This window comes from Mastigoproctus giganteus, chromosome 10 (genome assembly GCF_048544385.1).
Source record: "Mastigoproctus giganteus isolate SK-2022 chromosome 10, ASM4854438v1, whole genome shotgun sequence".
Taxonomy (NCBI): Eukaryota; Metazoa; Arthropoda; class Arachnida; order Uropygi; family Thelyphonidae; genus Mastigoproctus; species Mastigoproctus giganteus.
This window is the reverse complement of record NC_143584.1, coordinates 137208272-137224760: the sequence shown is the minus strand read 5'-3', so window position 1 is coordinate 137224760 and position 16489 is coordinate 137208272. Positions and strand designations below refer to the sequence as shown.

Here is a 16489-nt window from a genome sequence, read left to right as displayed (position 1 = left end):
AAGGGCACAAAAGGTGATATCGTTGTACACATTGGCACTAATGACATTAAGTGTAGGAGATCTGTGGATTTACTAAGCAAGTACAGCTCAATGCTGAAAAAAAGTCGCGAGTTAGGGTTAAATTTGAAAGTGTTTGCAACCCTGCCAAGACATGATAGGAGGGAACATATGATGAGATCCTTGTCAATCAATTCGGCCCTGGAGAGATTGTGCCAGGATCATGGAATAGAATTTTTCTCAGCATGGTCTGTGCTTGTTAACAGGAGAGATTGCTTCTACAGGAATGGGATACACTTAAATAGAAAGGGTGCAAGAATATTTGCTGATGCTATGAAGGCAATGTTAGGTGGGTCGGAAAACTGCTAGCTTGGGGGGATTCACAGAGTAATATGTTAACAGTAGCCGAGGGCAGAGGTGGAAATGATTCTTGCACTGCTTCTATTGGAATGAGCAGCAGCCCAGAAAGCCAGTTGCTGGGAATTTCAGGAACTGCTGGGGATCATGAAACAAGTAAATACATGGGCTCTGTTAGAGTAATGAAGAGTAAGAACAGGTGCATGTATATTTGCATGTACACCAATGCTAGGAGTATAGTAAACAAAATTGATGAATTTGAAGTGCTGATTAAGACATCCAAGGTGGATACTGTTGGGATATCAGAGACTTGGTGCCACTCAGGTATAAGGTATGCAGATTTGGAATTTGGGGAGCACAATGTGTACAGAAAGGATAGGAAGGGAGGAGGGGTTTCATTACTTAGCATTAGCAAAGGCACATGATGCAAGAAAGCAAGCTTATATAGCAACAGCCAAAAAAAAAAAAAAAAAACCCCTTATATCACCCATCCACTTGCTCCAAATGTTTATCAAGTTCTGCCTTGAATCCATTTAGGCTATCAACTTTTATAACGACAGATGGAAGTTTGTTCCAGCAATCAACCACCTGCTGGCTAAAGGGAAACTTCCGCACATCTATCCTACAACCATCTTTCCTCAATTTAAATTTATGCCCTCTGAGGCGATTATTCTGAGCAAGAGGAAGAATCCCATCGGCGTTGAGCATGCTCAAACCATTCAAGGCTTTATACGCCTCAATCAGATCACCTCGCAAGTACCTAGTCTCCAGACACTGTAATTTGCAAAACTTAAGCCTTTCTTCATAAGAGCAACCCGTTGTTCCATTCACTAATCTGGTTGCCCTTCTCTGTAATCGTTCCAACAGCTCTACATCCTTCTTAAAATGAGGCCTCCAGAACTGTATACAGTATGGCCTGACCATCGCCTCATACAAGGGGATAATCACCTCCTGATCCCTGCAAAAAAAATTCCTGTATATCATTAACAAGACACCATGAGCTACTCTTGCAAACTATCTGCACTGCTCAGAAAACTTAATATCTGCCTGCACAATTACCCCCAGGTCCTTTTCATTCCCTATCACTGTCAGTGTAGTACGACAGAGTTGATATGTTACTCTGGGTTACTGCTTCCCATATGTAGTACTTTACATTTGTCAACGTTAAACTTCATTTGTTACCTCTCAGCCCATCTGCTCAACTTTTCTAGATACTGTTGCAGCAGCGTACTGTCATTAGTGTCATTAACAACCCTGCCAACCTTCATATTGTCTGCAAACGTGGACATTAAGTCTGATATACCATCATCAATATCATTTATAAATACAGAAAACAACAATCGACCCAACACTGAATGCTGAGGGATTCCACTAATAACATTAGTCCATGATGAGCAGTGTCCATTGATTACCACTCTCTGTCTTCTCCCACTCAACCATCCTTTTATACATAGCAGCAATTTGTCTCCAATTTGTGCAGCAGTCTTCCATGTGCAACAGAATCAAAAGCCTTTCTAAGATCCAAATATATAATATCAAAGTTATTCCCTGCATCGGGTTCTTTTGTGACTGCATCATAGTATCCAATCAAATTAGTCAGGCAAGACACTCCCTTAATAAAACCATGCTGTGTCCGAGCTATAACTGAAGTCTTGTCTAGATGAACCTGCAATGCTTCTTTAACCAGTGCCTCCATTGATTTCCTGGAACAAAAGTTAAACTAACAGTTCTGTAATTACCTGTCTCCCTTTGATCCTCCTTTGTGGATTGGGGTGACATTTGCACATCTCCAGTCCACGGGTACCTCCCCGAGTCCAGGAAAGCTGTCATAATTATGACTAAAGGTTTGCTTACTTCCTTTGCCACCTCCTTTAATATAACTGGATAGATTCCATCCACCTCAGGTGCCTTTCTTATGTTTATCTTCAACAATTTCTCCTCCACTTTACTCTCAGTTATTACACGATTATCTAGCTTACTGCCATAGTTTAATACGCCTCTGGCATTCCCCTCACTGAATAACTCCTCATGTGTGAATGTAGATGCAAAATATTTAGTTTGTTAGCTACCTGAGCAGGATCATCAACAGTTGAACCATCGATATCAAGTGGACCAATCTGATTCATCCCCTTCCTTCTGAGTTTACATAAGTAAAGAAGTCTTTGCTGTTTTTCTTTGCATCCTTTGCCAAAGATTTCTCGTAATCTGCCTTCGCCTGCCTAACCTCCTTTGTGACTTGGTTACAGACCAGCTTATATCTATCATAGACTTCTGTGTCACCTGTTATTTCATATGTATCCCATGCATTTTTCTTCTCTGTCACATGTCTAATTAGTTCATCTGACATCCATTTAGGCCTAAATCTTGAACAATATTTCTTAGTTGGTAACAAAAGCCTAGTAGCTTCCAAGATTAATTCTTTGAATGCTTCCCATTTTGAATTTGCTGTTGGTAACATCAGTCGGTCCCATTATATAGAATTTAAATACTGTCTCAGACCACCATAGTCACCTTTACGAAAACAAAAACCCTTCCCTTTACCCTTGATGATAGTTACCTCTTTGAGTAAATCCCACTTCAGCACTCTGTGATCACTGCCACCTAGTGGTCCCTTTATCTGCAGATTCTTAATGCATGAAGAATCACTACTGATAATAAGATCAAGAGTATTACTCCCTCTAGTTGCCTCCCAAACATGCTGCTGTAGAAAACAATCATCCAATAAATCCACAAAAGCCTTGATAGTGTGTGAGTGACCAACCCACAAATTCTAGTCAATCTCAGGGAAATTAAAATCCCCCATTATAAGACACACTGATTTACTGGCCCACTATTTCTCTGCACAACTGTTCATTATACTCATCAGATTCATTAGGCCTATAACACACAACTACTCTCATTTTTCCTTTCCCAGTGCTTATGTCAACACCAAACAGACTCAACATTGCATTGTCCACCAACATCAATTGGATGCACTTCCTTAGATTTTGTGTGTTTCTTAACTAACAGCATAACCCCTCCTCCTTTCCTGTCCTATCTATCCTTTCTGTACACATTGTACTCCCCAAATTCCAATTCTGCACTGCTTATGTCTGGGTGACACCACATCTCTGATATCCGAACATTATCTGCCTTTGATGTCTTGACTAGCACTTCAAGCTCATCGAATTTATTAACTATACTAGCATTTGTGTACATGCAAGTATATATGCACCTGTTACTACTCTTAGTTACCCTAACACAGCCCATGTATTTACTTGTTCCACTATGACTCCCAACAGTTCTGGAAATTGCCTTGCTTTCCAGGCTGCTGCTCAATTGCATATCAATAGAAGCAGTGCAAGAATCACTTTCACCTCTGCCAGCGGCTACTGTTAATCTATTAGTCCGTGTATCCCCCCAAGCTAGCAGTTTTCTAACCCACCTAACTCTGCCTCGATAGCATCAGGAAATATTCTTGCACCCTTTCTATTTATGTGTATCCCATCCCTGTAGAAGCAGTCTGTCTTGTTAACAAGCAAAGACCAGGCTGAGAAAAATTCTACCCATTGAGCCTTGAACAATCTGTCCAAGCCCGAATTGATCGACAAGGCTCTCATCATATACTTCCTCCTATCATGTCTGGGCAGAATTGCAGACACTTTCAAATTCAACCCTAACTCACTGCTTTTTTTTAGCATTGACTTGTACTTGTTAAGTAATTCCACTGGTCTCCTACAAGTAAACAAGTAAATATATGGACTGTGTTAGAGCAACTAAGAGTAAGAACAGGTGCTTGCATGTACACCAATGCTTGGAGTATAGTAAACAAAACTGATGAATTTGGTGCTGATTAAGACATCCAAGGCGGATACTGTTGGGATATCAGAGACATGGTGCCATTCAGATATAAGGGATGCAGAATTGAAATTTAGGGAGTATAATGTGTACAGAAAGGATAGACAGGATAGGAAGGGAGGAGGGGTTAATGCTATTAGTTAAGAAATGCATAAAATCTAAGTGCATCCAGTTGACATAGATGGACAGTGCAATGCTGAGTCAGTTTGGTGTGACATAAGCACTGGGAAAGCAAATCTTAAAATTTTACTACTATTAAATTAATAAAAAGGTTAGTGATAGAAATGCTTTCCTAAATGATAATATTCTGTCTTCTCAAACGTGTTTCTGTGCGTCTCTTACTTTAGTCCCGATCGAATCCTCCTCTTGCACAAACACACAAATACATTGTCTGCGACTTGGCGCTACAATCATTTAATGCAAATTCTGCACAAAGTATACATGTAACAATCAACACAATCATACATAACATGAAAAACAAAGTAGTTAGGGCTCCTATTGATATAAAATGTATTTACAGAGGCTAGTACTGGTTTTCAATTTTTACGGTATTTGCTGCCCTTTCAGTTTGCCGCCTGCGTGTTGATCATGCATTCCCCACACTTTTGAGTGACCTTGCTTGCATTGCCCACAAGTTCCCTAAGAATTGTTTGTGAAGCCCAACAGCATCCTGAGAACTGTTTCTGCAGTCTGCTTCTAATCAACCCAAGAGTATTAAACTCTGAGCACTTCTGGGTTTGACACCACTGGGTTAGGTGTTGATTTGAAAGAGAAATGGAGAGCTATTTCTGTTGAGATATACTAGTTGTACTTAGTTGCATGGGTTTGCACATATTGTATGATGGTGTTAGATATTATTAATAATAAGCATTCTTTTAGCAAATGAAATGAAATTTAATCTTACTTTAATATCATTGAACAGAATATTCCATTAAAAGAAGTACTTATTCCATGGGCAGTCATCACAGAGGAATCAATATCTAGAGAGATTTCTTCTTGATTCAAAAGAATTTCTAAGTGTGAAAAAAAAAAAAAAAAAAAGTAGTATTAGATGGTGTTTATAATCTTAAACAGAAATTTTTCTTTTCAAATCTAAGTTTCTCAATAATTGTTAGGAAAAAAGGAACAAAAATTTAATGACTGACAGAATTAACATAGTTCATGAAATAGGTTTCAATGACACTTTTATACCTGATATCAGCTATCCAATATTACTTTGCAGCACTTGCATACTATTCCCTTCCAAACCTAGTGGAGAGAGAGATACCATGTGTGGTTTGAGGGGGTGAGAAGACAATAATATACTTGTTGTCATTTTTAGGAAATATGTAAGAAGAAGGTTGTTCCAAAGAACAGAAGTAGAAAGGATAATTGAAGAAAAGGAAACTTTAATCTCTGGAGAGTTTGGAGTTTGAGTAATATACTGATAGAATTATTTGGAAAGAAGAGGTTGATAGAATGATTTGGTGCCCAGGAAAATATGTACAGAAAAGAAATACAACAGATAATGAATATCTTAGAGACATTTGTTTTCTGAGTGAGTTTCTAGGAGAAGGATCAAAAATTAACCACATTACTCCCTTTTGGAAAGAATTGAGTAGTTTAACAGAGGAGCTGGTAACACAACAAAAATGCGGGAACAACATTGCATAGTAGAACAGATTTGTACAGAATTTGTAGCTCTTTTGCAAAGAACTAGCTGTTTAGAAGTAACGCTGAGAGTGAAAGCTTAGTGTTTTTGGTATACAAAGTGCAATATTTGTGATATTTTTATGTAAATTGAGGTCAGAAGTCAAGGCTATTTCCAAAAAAGATGTGTGATCTTGTCCAGAAATTTGAATGTACTTGAAGATGAGCACAGGAACAGTAGATTCTTTTTTCGAGAAAAGAAAGAACAGGGTTTTAGAAGGATTAAAGCTAAGTTTTCTATTCTCCATTGAAAACTACCTGGAAATCAACATTAAAGGAGCTGTTGGTGGATATCCAAGAAGTTGTAGCTGTTTTTTTGTCCTCGCTTTTTCCCATTATATATATGAGGTCAGCGTTTTTTTTTGTTTTGGCATGAAATTTTTGTGGCCAGATGGGATGCCCTTCCTGACGCCAATCCTCACCATTTATCCGGGCTGGGGATATGCAGTGGTCGTTCCCTGACCTTCCGCATCCTCCATATTCGGTGGTCATGGGCTCAAAACCCCGGTCTAATCAAGAAGCGTGTGCTACGCACTACTGCTCCTGCCCACTTGGCTACGGAGGCGCCCCAAGAAGTTGTAGCTGTAATAGTTGTATCTGTAAACTGTAAAATAGAATGGAATGTATGGGTGATGAAAAGTTTGTGGACTAAGACTGTAAATAAGAAACAAGGGTACTTATGGATTATTATGTGCTGTCCCCTTTAAATTGGTTTCTTTGCGCCCCAATGTGACAACTGCAGTGAATTTTAAATTTGCAGGAGAATTCCTGGACGCTTTTATCAGGATCTTACAACAAGCAGCACAATTTCTTGGTTGTCACTTCAATGGTATCAAATCTTCCCTCTAAGTGGCAATTTCATTTTTTGAAACAAACTGAAATTATACGGGTTGCAGAAGCACAGGGACTTGATATTTGGCTAAAATTCAGCCATGGTGAGCACAAGTGAAACAGTTATTGTTTTGATACAGTATCTAGCTCATATCATGCATGAGTTTTCTTGTTCAGGCTGCTTCGTCCTCACTTTTTCTTGCAGTCACTCCAATAGACTTTTGTAGAACTGATAATTCACTGTATAATGTGTAGGAGTGAATTCATAGTGAATGATGCCCATAGATTCAAAGGAAATTATCAGCACTGTTTTAACATTTGAACATTATAAACTTTAATCAGGTCCCCCTCTTCTCTAAGGTGCCTGGTGCCAAGCTCTGTAGCCCACATAATCAAAGTCTTTCCTTGTATGATTGCTCTTTTGCTGATCTCACATCATGCAAGTTGCCCATCTTGGACCCTTTCAAGAAGCTCAATGTCTATTTTCAGATGATGTCTCCATACTTGGACATAGTATTTCAAATGCAGTCTTACAATTGTCTTATACAGAGGGATTATGACTTCCCTATCTTTACAGGATATTGTTCAATAAATCACTGATAGGATATCATGGTCTTTCCTGGCTGTGTGTTTTCACTGCACAGAGAACTTCATATCTGCCCACAGCCATAACTCAGATCCTTTTCTTCCTCTACTATTTTTAATTTAACCCCACCAAGTGTCTAAGTTATTTTGGGGCTGCTATTCCCCAAGTGTAAACCCTGCATTCTGCTGCATTAAAACACGGTTGGCACATTTCTGACCATTCTCGAAGGAGCACTGATCAGTGCCAAGCAGCAAATACAGTCTCTACCGAGTCCAGTGATGCACTCATAATCACTGGGTTAATGCTATTAATTCAGGAGCTTACTTGCCCTTATGCTCAAATGTTTTTCTAATAAAAAGTCATCTGTAATTTTCAAATTACTAATTTCATGTCTCAGCTTCACTCGCACAGCTCTCCTCAGTATGAAGAGTCTTTCATCAGTAAAGGCTGATGCAAAGTACCTATTCAATTCATTAGAAACATCAGCAGGGGTTATCTAAGACTTTTCTGCAGCAAGTATATATGGGTCTGATCTGGTTCATTTTCTTTTTCTTTGTACTAGTAACAAAGGAGTTTAGGCAAGTCAAGGCAGATTATGAGAAGTCTCTGGCAAAGAATTCGAAGAACAGCAGCCAAGACTTCGATGTTTACATCAACAATAGACAGTGCCGGCCTTAGCAAATGCAGGGCCCGATTGGAGCATGCCGGCGGGGCCCCTTGAATAATTCAATATTAATCCCTCAATATTTTGAAATAATGAAAAAATTAAAAACCTAAACTATTAATAATTGTTTATTATTTTTATATTCTTATAATTTGTTAACAATTGACCAGACATGTTGATAATACAAACAAAACTAACCAGAAGGAAATTTTTCTTGCCCATTTATCGGCAAAATCTTTGACGACTTTCTCAAAATTTAAATTCCTTGCTTTGCCTCTTTCAATGGATACAATAGCAAAGCTGGTGAGTCTCTTTTGAAGCATTATCGACCTTAGATATGTTTTAATCAAATAATTTATAATTTATTATTTAATTAATTATGTTTTAGTTAACTTTAATCGGGAAAAGTTTCTTTCCCCAGATGCTACCACTGGAATTAAAAATATTCTTAGCGACAATCAATAAATGCGGAAATCCAGTGGCTCTTTCATTAGTTGCAAGAAATTTTAAAATATTTAAAGGATTTTCGAAGTACGATTCTGGAAGAATTGGTTTCAGAGCTTCCATATGGCCATCAATATCTGCCACCTTCACAGACTTGACTAATTCGTTGCCCTCAATGATTTTAGCATCTGAAAGTGTGATTTCTAAATCTTCAGTGTGTTTTCTTAACTTGTCCTTTGGAATTCTTATAAATTTAACCAAGAAACCAAAAAGGTTATGTTTTATTAACTGCTAGAAACATGGCTCTAGAGACTGCAAAGCCTTGTCTACGATTTTATTAAAGCAGTTTACTTTGGGGGTTTTGGGTTTTTTTTAATGAGCATTAGCAACTAAGGCTATATTGCTCCGGGATATGCAGTGGTCATTCCCTGACCTCTCCGCATCCTCCGTATTTGGTGGTGATGGGCTCAAACCCCGGTCTAATCAAGAACTGCTGCTCCTGCCCACCTGGCTACGGAGGGGCCAGTTTACTTTGTAAGCTTCCTTAGATTTGTTATAGATTCATCAAGGAGGCTGGTAATTGAAGTGCCTCTTTCTTTTTTGTAATCTTGTGCGAAATTCTGGAGATATTTCCAATTCTGTTGCACCAACTAGTCTTCGTAGGTAGCACAGTGATATTGTCACCGTCTTCCCACACCGGGTGGAAAAGGCTCAGGTTCGAATCCCGTCGATAATGCAAGGGACTTTTTAAAGAGCTGTATCGAGATCTGTAGAATCACTTTGCAGTTCTTTATTTACGTGAAACAAAAAATCATGCAAAAATACTAATTAAACAAGAAACTTGTATTCCTTGATCTGGTTAGCTAGTGATTCAGCTTCACTTCTTGCTTGGGCATTTTCCGATGCTATTTCCAAAAGTGCATCATCAAAATCACCAACTTGATACTTTAAAGCTTTCAACACTGCATTCGACACTCCCACCCTGTTTCACAGAGAGGCATTACACAAAGACCCTTCATCACATATTTTTGGAAAATGGCCATTTCTTTGTTTGTTGATGCTGAAAAGAGCACGTATAGAAGTTGAAGTGTCCAAAAAAAGGTCATTGCATCAGGACAGGTTTTGGCCATATCCACTTAGAACTAGATTTTAACTGTGACAAGCACATAGAGTAAAAAATATCCTTGAATTTTCCTGTAAAAGTCCTACCTGAACACCTGAAACTTTTACTTTCATATTAGCTCCATTGTCATAACCTTTGTCGGATATTACTTATGTCTAATCCTAACACAGTATTTCGAATTCCTGTTTCAGCACAGTGTACAAATTTTCTCCGGTACTGCTCTTTACATTGATTAATTTTATGAGCTGTTCATACACACCGACTGGCATATTGGGGAACGTTCCATTGGAGACATATGTAATTGTCAGGGACCTTTTTTTTACTGATCAGTGCCAGATTAAGGCATGAGCTAACAGGGCAGTCGCCCGGGGCATCATTCTTACAGGGGATCCCAAAAAAAAAAAAATATATATATATATATATATATACATTTTATTAGGGTCTCCCATAATTGATTACATCTACCCATGTGTTTTTACATCTACCCATGTAAATTGCATATGTTCTCTGGTCGATTTGCCTGTTGTTCTGGAAGAAAAACCCCAGTTTCTGGGGAACAAACCTTCTATCTATGCCTGAGACCGACTAACTCAGCCACAGAATAAAAAAAGCCCATTAAAGTTCCTCACCCCATCGACGGGATTCGAACTCGGGCCATTTCCACCCGGTGTGGGGAAAGGATGGTGGCAATACCATTGTGTTACCCACTCAGACAAAGAATAGTATTAAAAATAAATAAAATAAATCTATAGCAATGAGTAACATATATTATTATTATATTATAAACATCATGGACTATTCATAATTTGTGAATATCCATAATGTAAACTTATGAAAACTGGAATAATAAATTCGCTTACATTTAATAATAAAATCACTTATTACAGAATCACTACAAAGTTGGCATTGCATAGTGCACAAAGCAAATCAATGCATACTTCTCTAGAGGTGCGCATTCATTGTTCAATAAGTGCAAGAAAAAAAGTGCGGACATGAAACATAACTTTTTGAAATTCATATATCTTTCTCTGATCTGTAAATGATCCTTCAACAAATTTTCAATAACAAAAAAAAAAAAAAAAAAAAATTACTGACACCAGAGAAATAAAATTACAAATCATTCTGTCAAATTTCAACAGAAGGCAAAGAACAGCAAAATAAAAATAAATAAATAAATCTACAGCAATGAGTAACATACACTGTGCTGCTACTTTATTAGGTACATCTACCTAGTAGCGTGTTGAGCCTCCTTTAGCCTTCAAAACATCCTGAATTCGTCTAGGCATGGACTGAACAAGATGCTGAAAACATTGTGCAAGAATGGAGTACAATGCAGACATGAGTGTGCCACACAGTTCCTTGAGATTCAACGGAGGTATAGGTCTGCAGCGAACAGCCCTTTCCAGCTCATCCCAAAGATATTCAATAGGATTGAGATCTGCAGATTGAGCGGGCCACTGCAGCAAAGAAAAGTCATTGTCATGTTCCTGGAACCATTCCATAGTGATTCGGGCTTTGTGCACCAGCGCATTATCCTGCTGGAAGTAACCATCTGACTGAGGACAAATTGTCAACTTGAACAGATGCACTTGGTCAGCAAAGATGTTTAGGTACGATGTGGCATTCAGACGTGAATCTATGGGTATCAACGGACCCAACGTGTGCCAAGAAAACATTCCTCACACCATAACACTGCCCCCAAACCACCTTGCACAGCAGTCATCAGACATGATGGGTCCACGGATTCATGTTGTTTTCGGCAAATTCTGAGCCTTCAATCAACATTATGCACCAGGAACTTCGACTCATCAGACCAAGCAACTGTTTTCCAATCCTCGATAGTCCAGTGCTGGTGTTGCTGTGCCCACAAGAGGTATGCTCTCTTGTTCTTCATTAATAACAAAGGTACACAATGTGGCCATCGGCTGTTGTAGCCCATCCACGACAAAGTGCGACTAGTGGTCCGTTGCGATATTTTGTTCTGTGCACCACGGTTGTATTCTGACGTGATGTGTGACATTGCGGCCCGTCTGTTTGCTTGCACAGTTCTAGCCATCCTCCTCTGACCTCTCTCATCAACAAGTGATTTTCTTCCACATGAGTGCCCTGTTGAGAGGATGTTTTCTGTTCACTGCACCATTCTCAATACACCCTTGAAACTGTGGTGCATGAAAGGTTCAGGAGAACTGCCATTTCAGAGATGCTTTATCCAGCACGTCTTGCATTTACTACCATGCCATGTTTTTATTTTTATTTTTATTTTATTTTGGTAGTTCTTGGCGCATTCGCTTCTGTGGCCATAATGCACCTCCCAAGGTTTTTGCAGTACTTTGATCCAGGCCCGAGGCGGGATTCGAACCCGCACCCTTTGGGTTGCCAGGCAGGCACTTTACCCACCTGGCTAGCCCGGTCGGCCTACCAAGCCATGTTCGAAGTCCATTAGATCACTCTTTTTCCCCATTCTTGCTACGGTTTGTGCACTTAACTGATACTAGAAAGGTTGTTCTGCTGCATTTATATCCACATTTGTGGTGATGTGACTTGCAACGTTGTGGGACAAACCATTGATAACAAAGGTGCTTGTGTATTTGTGTGCATAGCAGGGGTGTACCTAATAAAGTGGCAGCACAGTGTATATTAGTATCAAAACTGGACAACATCATGGATCATTCATAATTTATGAATGATCATTCATAATTTGTGAATTATGAATCCACAAGTTGTGAACGAAATCTGGAAACATCAGTTTCCAGATTTCGTTCACAGAAAATAATAAATTTACTTACATCTTCTGCCTTTCTAACACAAGTTGGGGAAAAAAATGGTGGTAATGAACAAATTGTTGGCTGTATAGAAAACAGAGCAATAGATAAGGGTAGAATGTTCTTGTGAAAATAGAAAATAAACCTCAAAACCATAAATTTAATGAAATTTAATGCTTTGTAGTGACTGAAGTAGATGTTTACTCTGCCTGGTCATTGCTATTGCTTATTCCCTCTTTAAACAACGGGATACACGTTAATTTCTGGAAGGGTGCCTCCCAATACACTGGTCAGGTTCAAAATGCCATATGTGAGGATCAAAGGATGGGCGATTCAGATGTGTCTCTTGTTAGCATAGTAATAACCCATTCCTAATCTTTGCAGTTTTTTGTTTCAGAAAAAAAAGAAAAAGAAAAAAAAAAGAAAGCCAAATCTAGCGCGATACGCATTAAAAAGAACACTGTCCATAGCCAGACTGTTATGCGACAAATTTGTGTATTATAAAATAAAACATTTTTACCCTACGACACGTTTTTACCGTAGCCAACAAACCTTTACCATATTTTTACCATACCCTACAACAATCAGATTAAGCATACACACAAAAAATATAAAATAAAATCAGACTGTGATGTATACATATATTTGACACTGGTGTTGCTGAATATTTCACAACTATCTTTTATTTACTAATATTTCTATAAGCTTGGAATCAGTCTAAACAATACTGAGGTGGTGGCCAGTTGCTGGGTTGATAAGAATGTGTTATATGTGTTATTTAATTTAAAAAACTTGCTTGTTTATGAATGAAAATTGTGAATTGTCTTGAGAAATGAATCTGTCTTCTAAATTTCATGAGGGCCCCCCTTTCAAGTTCGGCTCCAATGCAGCTGCATTGGCATAGTTATGCCACTAGGTTTGTGTCACGTTCCAGCTCCAACTCAATAAATAAAATGAAGAATAATATAAATTTTACTTACTTACTAAATTACTTTTGAAAATTAATTACTTTTGATGTTTCAAGGGATGTGTGAAAACTGACATTGAGATAATTAACTAGACAATGGCCAAAATTTCCACACCTTTATAAATTATACAGACTTTGCTTTTCACATAAGGAGCACAATTATTCAAATAAAAACATACCAACATTACAATACAACTTTATAGCGATGCATACCGCATTTGGCAGGGAGAGAGGGGTTGCTCTGCCATACAGCAGGAGCCAGATGAAAGTAATTAATTTTCCTACATGTATACTCCACCTTATGTCTGGCCCATACCTAAAGTGGGGCACACGTGTGAAAATTAATTACTTTTGATGTTTCAAGGGATGTGTGAAAACTGACATTGAGATAATTAACTAGACAATGGCCAAAATTTCCACACCTTTATAAATTATACAGACTTTGCTTTTCACATATTATGAATTTAAAAAAAATAATAAAATAAGTAAATAAATAATAATAATAATAAAAACATTTTTGTCTGCATCCTTTGTACTCATTAATAAAATGCTAATTACATTTCCTAAACCTATGTAAAAAATGTCATTGTTTTGGGTTTCACAGGAGTCCTTTAACTTAAAAAAAATTGTTCCTTCTTTTTTTTTTTTTCCTTATTTCGTTTAATTTTAATTTTTCTGTCAAGCGCAGGACCCGATTGGGCCAAATCGGCCTAAGGCCAGCCCTGACAATAGAAGGAAGGGGTCGAATCACACTGAATCACATCAATGGGTAAACCGCTAATGATCCTGCTCAGGTTGCTGACAAATTTAATTTGTATTCTGCATCTACATTCACGCATCAGGAATTCTTCAGGAAAGGGGATGCCAGAAGTTTATCAAACTCTAATGAGGAGTTAAATGACTTTGTGATAATTGAAAGGAAAGTGAAAGAGAAATTGTTGAAACTAATCATAAAAAAGGCACTTGGGGTGGATGAAATATATCCAATTATATTAAGGGAGGCAGTAAAGGAGGTAAGAAAAAATCCTTAGCCATAATTATGAGAGTATCCTTGGATTCAGAGGAAAGGGGGGTTTCCTATGGACTAGAAATGTGAGAACATATTCCCAATTCACAAAGGCAGATCAAAAGGTGAAATAAGTAATTACGGAAATGTTAGCTTAATGTCTGTTCCTGGGAAAATAATAGAGTCACTGGTTAAAGAAGTAATGCAAGATCATCTAGAAAGGAATGCAATTATACTGCAGTCACAGCATGTTACTGTAGTATAATTATATGCGACTCGGCACTCTGACAAGTGGGGTATAGTTCTGTTCTCTGGTGAGTCCTATTTTAGCCAACAACCAGATTATAGATGTTATTTCATCTGGAGACAGCGAGGAATGCTGTACCATCCCTCCAACATCAGAGAAAGGAACACTTATGGTAGAGGTGTTCTCATGTGGGACGGAATAATGATCAACGGGCACACTCCTATTCATGTTCTTGATAAGGGGTCCATAACTATGCAGAGGCACCATGAACGGATCCTCTAACCCTATGTGTGACTTTTTAGGGGTGCACTTTGCCCAGATTTTCTTTTCATGCATGACAACGCCACTGCACATAGATCTCAAATAGTGGAGGAATATCTTGAAACTGAGGATATCCAATGAATGCTGTGGTCAGCATGATCACCAGACCTAAATCTGATTGAAAAATGTGTAGGATCCCCTTGGGTGTTGCATTGCATGCCGACAGCCAACTCCTCAGTCACTTGGTAGGCTAAGTGACCTTCCACCATTCTTCCACCAGTGACCATCAGTCACTGGTGGAAGAATGGGATTTGTTGCCAGAGAATCTTATAGACATCCTTATATCAAGCATGGTTCACTGCTGTCAGGCCTTTTTAACTGTTGGAGGGGGATCATATGCAATATTCCTCATTTCATCGTTATTCTATGGTACACCATCATACCAAATTTTGTCCCTCTTCATCGCAAGCTACACGAGTTATACTGCATTTTCTACATGTTCTGTTAATTTTTTTTGAGTAGTATATTTATTTATTAAGTAAAATAAATCTTCCCATTTTATTCAATAAATTCTAATTTCTCCCTCACCTTTCCTCATAGTTTGACTTAACACGAAAAGGAATATAACCGGGAAAATTCAAGTTAAAAAAAAAAAAATCTTAAAAATGGTTTGAAAAATGTTCATTTTGAGCCAGACACACACATATATACACACACACACACACACACACACACACACACACACACACACACACACACACACACACACACACACATATATATATATATATATATAATTATATTTAAATAATGTTGAAAAAGAAGTATTACTTAATAAAAATAAAAAGAGAGTACAGCACACATCAGAGGCAGCAAAAAGCATATTCCTCTACATGATGCTTGAAATATAATCATATAAATTAGAATAAGGTTTAAAATAAAACAAAATAATACCAGCAGTACGGCAAGACTAGAGCGAAAAAACAAAATTAAACCTAAATTCAAATCTAAACAGGGAGGGAAGAGAGAGGGAGTAAGAATAAAATATTGCAATGGAAACTCTAAATTAATTTAGAAAATCTAATTATACGAATAATAATTCATTAAAATTTAAAGCCAATTAAATAGAAATTTAGCGGTGCCCCCTCTGATGGGCACCAGGTCCAAATTAATGTGAAATATCACCAAACAGAGATTTAAACCATACACAACAAAACAAAAATATAAAATATAGACTGACCATTATGCCCCATCTCAACAGAGGACCACAAGGCCAATAATGGTCAGGGAATCGCTGCATTTCGAACGCTAAACAAATCACCGCAAAGGCGAAACCGACCGCAAGATCAGTCCGCCACACCGATCCACAGATCGAACCGCCAATGCAGGGAATTGAACAGCGGTGGTCCTGATGCAGCGAAAATCAAAAATAGAACAGACAAAAGCACTCTAGTGCAAAGCCACACTACTGACACAAATACACTTAACCCGTTTATATAAATGAATAAACTATAGATGGCAGTACAGGCACAGCGTTAGCAATTCGCCCAATACTATCATGTGACATAATTATATTTAAATAATGTTGAAAAAGAAGTATTACTTAATAAAAATAAAAAGAGAGTACAGCACACATCAGAGGCAGCAAAAAGCATATTCCTCTACATGATGCTTGAAATATAATCATATAAATTAGAATAAGGTTTAAAATAAAACAA

The 16489-nt window shown here is 37.9% G+C and overlaps 1 protein-coding gene across 2 annotated transcripts in view; it reads right to left on the bottom strand.

Annotated features, from left to right (window-relative positions):
• Window positions 1–16489, bottom strand: part of LOC150079307 (general transcription factor 3C polypeptide 4-like) — a 201807-nt gene that overhangs the window by 67534 nt on the left and 117784 nt on the right. For both annotated transcript variants that reach the window (XM_090382719.1, XM_090382720.1), the window contains exon 10: window positions 5096–5204. In XM_090382719.1, coding sequence (XP_090238845.1) covers window positions 5096–5204 — 109 coding nt within the window. The remainder of the gene's footprint in view (window positions 1–5095; window positions 5205–16489) is intronic.